The sequence below is a fragment of the Mirounga angustirostris genome, unplaced genomic scaffold (assembly GCF_029215605.1).
Source record: "Mirounga angustirostris isolate CCGP_5_RB_7025 unplaced genomic scaffold, mMirAng1.0.hap1 SCAF_3, whole genome shotgun sequence".
In the NCBI taxonomy this organism is placed as follows: domain Eukaryota; kingdom Metazoa; phylum Chordata; class Mammalia; order Carnivora; family Phocidae; genus Mirounga; species Mirounga angustirostris.
The window spans coordinates 36,403,167-36,416,538 of record NW_026991711.1 but is presented as its reverse complement, the minus strand read 5'-3'; the positions used below and the strand labels follow the sequence as shown (position 1 = coordinate 36,416,538).

Sequence of the window (13,372 nt, the reverse complement as noted above, 5' to 3'; positions counted from 1 at the left end):
CTATTTCATGTTTGTTTTATATTTAATTAATACATTTCAATCATTATTTCACTTCTATTTTGGTAGGGTTTTTGGTCTAGTTTTTATAACTTGAAATTGAAACTTAAATCTTAGCTTTTCAGCTCTTTTAACTTGTTAAGTACATGTGCTTAAGTCTATAAATTTCTCTTTAAGAATTTCTTTAGAAATGCTGAAATTTAGTACCCCATGTTACATGTCACAGGAGTGTCTTAGTCTCTTGGCGACTTTTGATACATGCAGTATTCTCTTAATGTGAGCTTTTCTAATAACTCAAACAGTGTTGCCTAAATTGCTTGGTTCTTTAACGATTTTCATTGTGCAGTATAAACAAAGTTTAAGGACGTACATTCCTACTAAGATCTTGATAAGAGTCTAGGAAAATTGGGAAACATCTTTTAATGACAGTATGAATCTGTATCTTTTTTTTTTTTCTATAGACTTGCAACGAGACTGGAAATACCAAGTGTAGTGTGAGCATCTGGAAAAACCTTTAGTAAAAGGAATATTATTTTTAGAAAGGGATTTCTTTAGGTACATCCCACAAAATTTGATATGTATTTTCATTTCACTCAGTTCAAATTATTTTCTAATTGGAGTCACATGTTGTTTCAAAGTATATCACCGAAATTTCAAACAGTTGAACATGGGGCACCTGGCTGGCTCACTTGGTAGAGCAAGCAACTCTTGATCTTGGGGTGGTGAGTCCAAGCCCCACACTGGGCATAGAGCTTACCTTAAAAACAAAAACACAAAACAAACAGCTGAGCATGTAAAAATTTATCTTTTCTGTTATTTATTTCCAGTTTAATTCCATGTTGGCCAGAGAAAATGCCCTATGAGATTTCAAGCTTTTGAAAATTGTTGAGGTTTACTTTATGACCCAGAACACAGTAAGTTTTGGTAAATATTTCATGTATTACTACAATTATTACTTATAAAGGTAATCACTATAGCACTACAATTATTTAGATATTTTTCAGAAAGTTGTATATAATAAACTAGAATATGGAGAGAAAACTATCTCCATTTGAAACAATTTAATTCTAGGAATTCTCATAGAAGCAAGTCAGTTTAATAAAACATATATATAAGGAAATCAATCATTTTCCATAACTTACTTTACTCATGGACTTAGTTTTTGCACCAACACAGATCTGAATGGCTCATCTGCTTCCAGGGGCATAGCCATAGAGTCCCTAGAAATTATTAATTCTTTATTGTGATCCGTAGGCCCTGGTGGCTTTTGGTGCTCCTGTTTCCACCTACCAAGGGTCCCACAATGGCAGCGCCTTCTAGCAAAGGGAGGTGGGTACAGTGCACACCTGCAGGACTGGCTCCACTAAAGGCAGAGAAAGGAGTCAGATTACATGACCCCATTAACTGCCCCAAAGAAAAGGGTAAAAGGAGATGAGCATTTTATATTATTTGCCAAGTGATTTACTAAACAGATTGAATAGTTAACTAATAACAAGTAAAGTTGTAAGATGAGGATAAAATGTGTGTATGTGTTTGTATGTGTATGCATATATATATGTATATACATACATGAATTCAGGATGGAAAATTACTTTTAAAATGTAAGCACAATTGTGCTCATTGTTACTTTGGTGGCCCCTAATAAACCACACTTCTTAGTGTCATACCTTTGAGTAGTACACTCTAACCTTGCTGTGACCAACATTGGCCTGTGTGACTTTAACAAGTGTGATGCAAGCAGAGGCCTGACGATTCATTGTATTGGATATTTACCCTCTTGAGCCCCCTTCTTTTGGACTCCCTTGTCTTGGAATCCCAGCCACCGTATGGTGGAAAGTCCAGCCCAAGAGGAACTATGGTTCTCTGGTTGAAGCATCCACTGAACTCTCAGATGAGAGGCAGCCCTAATTCCTAGCTCTGCCAGAGAAGGACTGTGAACATTAAAGCTTTGTTGAGGCCCAGATGATGGTACCGTCAGCCAGTATCATGTGGAGGAGAAAAGTAGCCCAAACTGAACCCAGTCAACACATAATCATGAAAGATTTCAATCATAAAGGAAACAATTATAAAGTTATTTTAAGCCACTAAGATTTTAGAATTGTTAGAAATAATCAAAACAATAACAAATATTTTCATGAAGTGTATATCTGCCTTAAATATAAAAATATCTGCATTTAAAGAAAATATTGAAAAATATTTATAAATGTGTATTAACCATATGACATACATATGGTTAGTAGCAACTATATCTAAAGTTTATAAAACTAAAAGAACTGTTTGAGTATTGTTGATCCAACCCTGTGTGCAAAAAAAAAAAAAAAAGAAAAAAAAGAAAAGAAAGGAAAGCCACAAGTCCTGGTAGAATTTAAGATCAGAAGCCACAATCCATCAGACCATGTACATTAATCCATCCATTGATATATTTAGGTGGTGTATTTAAGCATTCGTTGTATGCTCTACTCCTGACACACAGAGCCTGAATGTACAGATGAAGAAAGGAACAAAGAAATAGACTGATTTTTTTTCTGTAATTTAACCTTTACTAGTAAATATATCTTAAAACATTGAAAAAGAGGGTGCCTGGGTTGCTCAGCTGGTTAAGTGACTGCCTTCGGCTCAGGTCATGATCCTGGAGTCCCAGGATGGAGTCCTGCATCGGGCTCCCTGCTCAGCTGGGAGTCTGCTTCTCCCTCTCCTGCCCCCCACTCTCGTGTGCACGCTCTCTCTCTCATTCTCTCTCTCAAATATAAAATCTTAAAAAAAAAAAAAAACATTGAAAAAGAATCAAATGTAGACATCAATTTACATAAATGAATTTTAATGAGTTACTGATAAAATTGCTTTTCTTTTATGATTTTTTCTCCTGATTTCCATGTCCTCAACAAACTACTTTTAAATTAAAAAAGTGAAAACTTCATGGGACGCCTGGGTGGCTTAGTCGGTTAAGCATCCAACTCTTGATTTCGGCTCAGGTCCTGATCTCAAGGTCTTGGGATCGAGCCCAGTGTCAGGCTCCAAGCTCTCTGGGGAGTCTGCTTGAGATTCTTTCCCTCTCCCTCTGTCTGTCCCTCCCCTGATTGTGTGTGTGTGTATATGCACTCTCTCACTCTCTCTCAAATAAATAAATCTTTAGGGGAAAAAAAAAGAAGAAAAGAAAACTTCAGAATGGTTTAACTATCAGGCTGCAACCATCCAAGACAAGATTTCTTAGTTCAAATTCAGTCTCAACATGCAAATTATTCTCTGATCAGTATAGATTCCTCTCACTGGATCTTCCACACATTGTGTAAGGACATGTTCCCTGCTCTGATTTAGTTGCAGCAGTCCCATTAGTTAGGGTCACAAGACAGGTGAAATGGTTTTGAGTCAACTATCAATTTCAACCACATGACAGAGGGGGAAAAGTCAGCGCAACGTAGGGGAAAAAAATCATTCTCAATATTGTTTGTGTGTTTGTGACTCTCACATTATGTGCTTAATTTTTACTTTTAAGATAGATTTTTTAAACATATCTATTGATATTCTCCCAATCTTCCTTGGTACTTCTCTTAAATATATAATGAGCACAGAAACATTGGGAAAGAAGATGGGGTAACTAGATTTCTGCTCCCCTTTCCAATATCCCTTGTGTATATATACAAAAATGTTTTAAAAAGTTAATTTGATTTCAATTTAATTTAATTTCTCTATGAAAGCATGTGAAAAATCCTATTTTGACTTAAATCATATTTATTGCATCCTCTCTTCAAGGTTGAGGAGAGGAGAAACAAATTGCTGATGGAACCAGGGAAAGCAAGGCTAAGCCACACAGCTCTTTGATTCCTCAGATGTAGTTTCCTCAGCAGAGCTTCAAAAATTATTTAAATTATTGTCAATCAATAGAACATAGAGCATACCCAGGAGATCTGAATGCTAGTAAAAACTCACTTTTAAAAATAAATACTTTTTAACAGTTCAGAACTAAGGAGCAATCGAGTATATAATCACTTTCTCTACTAATATAACAGAAAACTATTATCAGCCGTGTGAGTCCAAATTGTGTATTAAATAGCCTCTTACAACATGAAAATGAATTTTGCAGTTTGACAACCAGGGTTGATATCCTTCCATCTATACGGGACATAATGTTTCATCTATTCATGTGCATCTACCTTTCCACAGAATTATTGTTCTTCCTGCAAAGCATGCAGATGAATAACCATGATGCCATCCTGCCAGGTAGTAGTACAAGGACAGCAGATTTTTCTGTTATCCCATCTCTAGCTGACCACTTCGAAGATGCCACTCTCCTCATAAGCCACTGAGGCAAATATCTAATCACACATCTAATTTAGTTTAGCTCTGGTGTTAGTTAATAGTTGTTGCATCCATTTGTAAAGCAGGGCCCCTACACACAGAGGCTCTCAGGATTTCCATCTTTTGTATATGTGTCTAAAAGAAATTTGAACATAATTTGTTATCAAAAAAATAGCAAAGATTCTATGTGCCCAATAAGAGAAAAATAACATTAACAGCAAACTAGTCTTTTCATGCTACACTCATTTGGGGGCTTACTGCTAACAGTAAGATCTTAGGAGGAAGAAGAAAGTGTCTTACTAAAAAGTTCAAAAGCCCCTATCTAACATTTTAACTTTAAACAGTTCGAGTAATTACGGTCTTGTAGAAAATTTAGGATCTCACATGTATCAAAATATGAGTTAAGGTATTAATATGCTATATAAGGCCTAGGATAAGTGCCCATAATTTAAATAAAAGTCTCTTCTTGATCATCTGTTTTTACTATTTAGAACTGCTACAACTCTTGGGTTATTCTAAACCAAAAAGATGAACTAAGAAGAGAAATGAAAGAACCCAAAATTCTATTCTTATGTATTAATCTTTATGGTAACTTTAAAAAATTGTTTAGTGAAATAAATAATGTATTTATCCCTGTATGTCTGACAGCAAATCTTAACTTTTATTCATTTTTATCAACATCTAAAGATGATAAAAATTTTGAGCCATATCTTGACAGAAAAATTAGATATTCTTATTTTAGATAACTTTTTCTGATATGACCAGTGTGTGGATTTTGGTAAACTTTGAACAAAAGTTTTATATTTAAGTAAGATATAAAAAATTTTACAAATGGTTATTTGTTAATAATGTTTGGATTAGATATAAAGATATAATTTTCAATTAATATCTGAAAAGTTGTTTAATATTTTAGGCCCTATCAAAAATTTTGCCTACCCAATAAATGCCTAAAATATATGTATGTAAAGCATTATTACTCGGTCTATAATGATGGAAATGGGCATTCAAAGGGAAATAGAAAAATAAACAAAAATTTATGTCTTTCGAACCAGAGAGGGAGATAAACCGCAAGAGACTGACTCTTAATCTCAGGAAACAAACTGAGGGTTGCTGGAATGGAGGGGAGTGGAAGGGATGGGGTGACTTGGTGATGGACATTAGGGAGGATATGTGCTATGGTGAGCGCTGTGAATTGTGTAAGACTGTTGAATCACAGACCTGTACCCCTGAAACAAATAATACATTATATGTTAATCAAATCAAATCAAATCTGTCTTTCCATCAGTCCATTCATCCATCCATTCTTCTATCCTTTCATGCATCCCTCTCTTTCTTTCTATCTATTAATCTATTTAACTCCCTATGTACAGTGTATTTCCAGATGCCTTCCCTTGTGAGAAATTTGAGGCCTGTTTTTCTACCTGATATCATTAAATGCTTGGTGAGGATTTACTTTGTGCCAAGAATTGTGCCAAGTGGAAGAGTATAAGAGTGAACAAGCTAATCTAGATCATCACCAGCACATGGATCCTAGCTATGTTGAAAAATTTTAAATAATTTTTCATCATAATATTGATAATTGTTACAAAGGAAAACTCCATTGTGCTTTCAGGTCAAATCTGCATTATGAAAAGATCTCTCTGGCTGCTGTATGGAGAGTAAGTTGGAGGAAACAAGAGTGGATATCACAAAAGCATATTTAGAAGGCTCCTATTATCTTGATATCCCTCTCCTGCAGGCCGTTTTTTACTGGGATGCAAATTTGAGGGCAAAGGTGGTCCTGATCTATTATTAGCCAGCAGTGGTACTGATGCCTTTGAGCATATTTTCTGATCCATGGCCTGGTTTGCTGTTTTATTTGTGATCTTAAAGTTCTAATTATTTATCTGTCTCTTTCTTCTAATAAGTTTTAAGCTCGAGTTAGCACAGTGAAAAATATATGCAAAACAATATTTGTAGAATAAGTAAAATAGATAAATGTGCTTTGTCTAATGGATTGCACCTTCTGGACACTGATTTTGTCCACTAAGATGCTCTTATTAGAGTGAGGCTTGGCTGCAAATCTACTATTCACTATTCCAACAACTATTCTAAACTTCCTATTCTTGCTTAGTCCTTGCCATTGCTCCTGCTCTGATTTGAGGGGCCAGTATTCTTTGTGTTCAAGACAGCCTGATCCTTTACAACTTGTGATGTCTTACATAACTGTACTTTAACAGCACTATTATATAATACCTTTATGTTTCCGTAAGAAATCATTGTCATACAAAATTTGTTCTATCCATCTGTAATACATAGCATTGTACACTACTTCTTATTATTCCCAATGGTTTGTTTTCCTATGGTTATATACTAAAAAACAGTCTTTATGTTATATGTGTAAAATAATTCTACAGAGTGCTATTATGTACTTTGATTTATTGACGATTTACATGTGAAATTGTCAATATAGAATATATGTTATAGAAACCTCAAAAATGCTATTAATCTGACACATAATATGAGCTGGGATAAGAATCATGATAATGCTGTGTGCTTCTGCATTACTTAAGCTGCTCATACCCACTGTACTCCTATAACTTAAAATAGCTACACTTATTTAAGTCTAATTTTAGACTGAATAATTTATGCCTCTGTTCACCAACAACACTGTAATACATTATACAGTAATGTTAGAAAAGAATAAATGAAATATTTCATTAGTAATGTTTATATAAGATATATAGGAAAGTATATATAGGAGGCACATCATGTTAATCTCTCTTGCTATTTTTCCCAAGAATTTAGCAGAGGAAAATGTGAATGAGCTGTTGGTCTATAAGCAGTATTTTTTAAATAAATGATTTCATGTTTGTATATATAAAAGCATACATCTATTTATTTGGACTCTGACCACTGTCCACACTATAACACCTGTAATTCCTAATTTCACTGGACAAGAGAATGTTGAAGTGAAACTGTATTGAGCGTAATGCTTTCCTCTGTGCATAGATACCCATATATCTACAGTTCATTTCACATAATAGCAATAACATTAAACATGTTTTATTCAAGAAGTGGTTTAAGTTTGAGCAGAGAACAGAGTCTGTTTACTAAAAACTATGTTTTGCCAATGGCCTTATTTTCAGTAAAAATCATCTCCTATCCTTAGAACAATATAAAAGATAGAGCACCTTTCTGCCACTGACTATGCCACTTGCAAGCATGAATATAATGGATGTGGTTTCTTAATGTTAAGAGGAAAATTTTTATGGTCATCACTGCAATCCACCAAATATCTCTTGTTCTTATCCCATGTGGAAGTTCTCCCACACTCATGAAATTTTCTGTGGCCATATGACTGGTTTATCAAAGTATGAAGAAAAGAGAATTATATTACTGGCATGCAGAATCTTTAGGAATCAGTGAACAGTGTATACATTTCCCATTTGACACCAGCAGTGTTTATATTGTAGCTTATACGCCATTCTTATATGCATAGCTTATATGCAATGATATCATGGATCTGTTATGGACATGTAATGTTAGTAAGAAAAAAATTATGGTATTAAGTCACAGAGAATTTTGAAGTTATTCATTACAGTAGAATTACTTATCCTATCCCAGTTGATAAAACAGCTGACCTCGGTATTCCCTAGTCCTACTTCCCCATATATCAGCATATATCCTTAAGTAATAAGAAGTATCATCTTCAGGCTCACTAACTCTGATCCTTACTGCACACAATATAATAGTTCTAAGTGAGGTACAGCCCTTAAAGAGAATTTAGCTATAACCATGCCAGGAAGTGTTTGGGTTGTTGGACCAAACCTGAAGCCAAGGTGGCTTTCTACTCCAGACCTTTGTGCACTTGGCCATTTTTAGGAAGAATTAAAAGAGGACCAGGATTATAGAAAATAGACTTCTAATAAGTCTGTCTTCCATTAAGAAAGGTATGACACAAAACAAAGTCCATAATTCGCCTTTGAGAGTTTGAAGGGGGTAGTAGAACAAGATAGGATGAATAGAACAATAAAATATCCAATTTTTAAAAAGAAAATTAACAAACATTCATAAATAGATTACTTAAAGCTTTTTTAAAGGATCTCTTAAAATATCACTTCAAATTCTTGTGAAAAAAATTATAGGGCTTTAAATATTAGTAGAAGAAAGAAAGGAAAAAAGGAAGGAAAGAGGGAAGGAAATAGGAAAGAGGGGAGGAGGGAGAAAGGAAGGAAAAAATATAAGAAAGAATGAAAGTAAGGCCAGAAATAAACCCACGATTATACGGTCAGTTAATCTTTGACAAAAGAAGCAAGAATATGCATTGGGAAAAGGACAGTGTCTTCTACAAACGGTGTTGACAAAACCAGACAGCTACATGCAAAAGAATGAAACTGGACCACTTTCTTACACCAGACACAAAAATAAACTCAAAATGGATTAAGGATCTAAATGTGAGACCTAGAACCATAAAAATTCTAGAAGAGAACATGGGCAGTGATTTCTCTGACATTGATTTTAGCGACATTTTTCTAGTTATATCTCCTAGGGCAAGGGAAACAAAAGCAAAGATAAACTATTGGGACTACATCAAAATAAAAAGCTTCTGCACAGCAAAGGAAACATCAAAACTAAAAGACCTACTGAATGGGAGAAAATGTTTGCAAATTACATATCTGATAAAGGGTTAGTATCCAAAATATATAAAGACCTTAAAATACTCAATGCACACACACACAAAATCCAATTAAAAAATGGGCAGATGACATGAACAGACATTTCTCCAAAGACAACCTACAGATGGACAACAGACATGAAAGGATGTTCAACATTACTCATCCTTGGGGAAATGTAAATCAAAGCCACAATGGGATATCATCTTCACACCTGTCAGAATGGCTAAAACCAAACACAAGAAACAATAAGTGTTGGCGAAGATGTGGAAAAAAACAGAACTACCATATGATCCAGTAATCACACTAGTGGGTATTTACCCAAATAATACAAAAACACTAATTCGGAAGGATGTATGCATCCCTATGTTTATTGTAGCATTATTTACAATAGCCAAATTATGCAAGCAGCCCAAGTGTCCATTGATAGACAAATGAATAAAGACGATATGGTGTATATATATACACAATGGAATATTATTCAGCCATAAAAAGGATGAAATTTTGCCATTTGCAGCAACATGGATGGAGCTAGAGAATATAATGCTAAGCGAAATAAGCCAGAGAACAGTACCATATGACTTCACTCATATGTGGAATTTAAGAAACAGAGGGGGAAAAAGAGGCAAATGAAAAAAAAAAAAAAAACTCAACTATAGAGAACAAATAGATAGTTATCAAGGGAAACGGGTGAAATAAGAGAAGAGGACTAAGAGTATACTTATCCTGGGGCACCTGGGTGGCTCAGTTAGTTAAGTGGCCCACTCTTGATTTTGGCTCAAGTTATCATCTCACGGTTGTAAGATCCAGCCCTGTGTCAGGCTCCATGCTGGGAGTGGAGCCTGCTTAGATTCTCTCTGTCCCTCTGTCCCTCTCCCCTCCCCTTATCTAAAAGAAGAAAAAAGACTATACTTTTTTGTAAAGATTTTTATTTATTATTTATTTGGCGGGGGGCAAGAGAGCACAAACAGAGGGAGCAGCAGTGGCACAGGGAGTGGGAGAGAGAGAAGCAGGCTCCCCACTGAGCAGGGAGCCCGCTGTGGGGCTCGATCCCAGGACCCCGGGATCATGACCAGAGCTGAAGGCAAACGCTTAACAGACTGAGCCACAATGGTGCCCCAAGAGTACACTTTTCTTGATGAGCACTGAGTAATATATGGAGTTGTTGAATCACTATATCGTATACCTGAAACTAATATAACACTGCCTGTTAACTATGTTGAAATTAAAATTAAAAAAAAAAAAAAAAAACAAGAATGAAAGTGTTGTGCATGTGTATATGGGGGGGTGGATAAAGAGACAGAGATTTAAAAAGCAGAATTTACCCTTCCTAAATTATGCAGTTTTTATAATCACTTGAATTAGGCATCAGTATAATGTACATTATTTCTCTCGTTACAACTGTGACCTTGGATCTTACCTTTCTACGTAATCTAGTAACCGGGAACAGTGATTTGAAGCAGGAGCATCATGACCTCCCACTGCATAGAGAAAACCATCACACGTGGCCACTCCAACACCCCCTCTCCGCTTACACATTGGCGCACACACGTTCCACTTATTTGTATGAGGATCATAATATTCCATTGAACTCAAACAGGAACTTCCATCACGACCTCCGACTGAATATAATCTAAAAACACAATCAGAAAAACAGGATTTAATACCACAGTCTGAATGACAGAACGTAGAAAAGAAGTCCTTTAAAAATAAATTTTCTATCACCATATGAGTCTCACATGTGTTTTAATAAGATTAGATGTTGTGGATTTTTGCTTTACCGGTAGACATTATGATTAATATATTGGTAAGTAGAAACTGAAAAGTATAGTATTAAGTCGAAGTAAATGCATAGGAAGACCTTATTATTTAGTATATAAAATCATGCAGGTCTTAGATTTGCAAATGCATGCTCTAATATAATGTAGTAACTCTAAAATATGATGTTTAAACTGATTTCATCCTAGAGACATTTTTTTTTTTTTTAAGCTGTTTATGTTTCTTTTAACGCCTGGCATGATAAAATGTTTCTGACCGCCCGAGTGTGCTCTTTTTTTTTTTTTTTTTAAAGATTTATTTATTTATTTATTCATGAGAGACAGACAGAGAGAGAGGCAGAGGGAGAAGCAGGCTCCCAAGGAGCAGGGAGCCTGATGCGGGACTCGATCCCAGGACCCCGGGATCACGACCTGAGCCGAAGGCAGACGCTTAACCATCTGAGCCACCCAGGCGCCCCCGAGTGTGCTCTTTATGGTTGTAATGCCTCTTTGCCTGGTTAACTCACAGTTGTCTGCCAGATCTCAGTCTTCAGTAGGTTGAAATTAACCGAGAGGAACATTGTAAAGGACAAGTATTGGACAGTTTAACTTGCAGAAGCACCCAGAAATGAAACCAAGAAGTTTTTATCATCCTAAACACTTCATGAAATCTGAGCCTCGTTTATTTCTGTGAGGATCTAACTTAAAAGAAGTATGCTATAATCATGAGGTATTATTAAAATGTAAATATTTTTTGCAGAAATTTTACTTATTGAGTAAGTATCTTTGCACAAGGCATCTTGCACAGTCCCTGGTACATAATTTATATGTAAGAAAAGTATCATCTCTTTTTTCCTATCATTTAAAGGGAATTTTTGACTTCAAGCTTCTCTTTTATTTATACATATTACGCTGATAAAGTACAGTGTTGATTTATCTGAACACAGCATTGCTAATAGAGTATCTATCACATACTTTCTTTTTCTGAAATTATTTAAAATGCTAACATACAAATATATAGCTAGATGGATATAGAAACTAATGATAATTAAGCATATTGCTTACATTTTAGAAGTTAAATATTGAGCCTATTAGTATAGCCTTTTATTTGGAAATTAAATATTCCTGCAAAGTTCACAAGTTACAACATCAATGACTTCTTTAATATAATTATGTATATTACAAACCACTACTCATTTCATCTCTTTCTTCTGTGTGAACCCTCCATTAATAAAATCCAGTAACAGGGATTCTACAAAAAAAGAAATTTATATAATGCCTTGATAAAAATGACATAATATTTGACAATCCCTTTTGTAACATAAATGTTTGATGTATGGTAGCTATTATTTTATGAATTACTTATGAAAGTCTAGGCTGTGTTATCAGTGGGTTCTTTCATTTGGTACATATCCCTATATAGTACTATATAGTCTACAGAGGAACAATGAAATTGCTGTAATTTTAATATATTGACTAATATTAACACAAAATTATTTGACAAGAGTAAATTCACTGAATTTTTCCTCAAAAACGAGCTTTGAAAAATAAATGAGAAAATTTTAGTTTGTGTAAAAGTTAGTAGTGTCCTTTTGGACTGCTTTCTGAATCCACTGTTAAAACTACTAGATGTATTTTAATACTTGAAAGATTTTGAAAATTACGTACTTTACAAATATATGCTATCAGCTAACATTCTCTCTAACCCACTTATTTTAAAACATAAATTTGCTAAGTGACTAAGAATTAAAATGGAAAAATAAATAACGATTACTATAATTATTGTTAAAGTTCTAAAAATAACCAAGGGATAGAAACAATATACTCTCGAGCAGTTAGAATAAATGCTAGAATGTATGCATATAACCTCATGGACAATTATCTTCTCAGATCTCCCTTCATAAACTATTTGATCATAACTTAGGTTGATTCCCTGCTTTGCTTCGCTACAGTGACAAATTAGACGTTGAGACTCTGAAGAGCAGAGAAGAATCTGATGCTAAACGTAAATGCACTGACAAGATAGGAGGTGGCAGCTGACAGTTTCACGGCAAGAAAGGAAACTGACATTTTAACTTGGAGTTGAAAGAGGAATGGAAATTTGTAAGATGAAGAAAGAGGAGAAAAGCTTTACATACAGGGAAAACATTATGCATAAAGCCAAGGGGCAAAAAGGTCACAGCAGGTGATAAATAAAGAGTGGCAGGTATGTCACACTGATGGAAGGGGGTTTGTGGAAGAGGGGAAAGGAGAGATGCAGCTGGTAGATGACAAAAGGAGGCTGAGAATGTAGGCCTTGATGCCATGCTGCAGAGCTGGGCTTTCACTCTGAGACAATGAGGAAAAGACAGAGAAAAAACATTCTTAGGAATCATCAGGTTCATAGTTCAGTGTGCTGTGAATCAATCATACGAGATCAGAAAGATCCCTGATTTAAGCAAGCTCTTCTGAATTTTGCTGAGAAGGGCAAGAATTGGAGTCTTCCCTACTACTTTCCCTAACTTGTGTGTTTATTCAGCACACAGATAAATTTTGCCTAAAGTTTAGTGACCCGGTCTCGGTGTTTTGAGACCTACTTGTCAGGTGTCCATCTAAATGAGTGTCACATGTTTCATATTCTAGAAAATGAAATATAGCTGTTTAAGGAAACAAATCCTATACTAGTTA

The 13,372-nt window shown here is 35.0% G+C and overlaps 1 protein-coding gene across 2 annotated transcripts in view; it reads right to left on the bottom strand.

Moving 5' to 3' along the window:
* KLHL1 (kelch like family member 1) overlaps positions 1-13,372 on the bottom strand; it is a 360,073-nt gene that overhangs the window by 13,778 nt on the left and 332,923 nt on the right. For both annotated transcript variants that reach the window (XM_045867545.1, XM_045867546.1), the window contains one exon: positions 10,369-10,581. In XM_045867545.1, the coding sequence (XP_045723501.1) occupies positions 10,369-10,581 (213 nt within the window). The remainder of the gene's footprint in view (positions 1-10,368; positions 10,582-13,372) is intronic.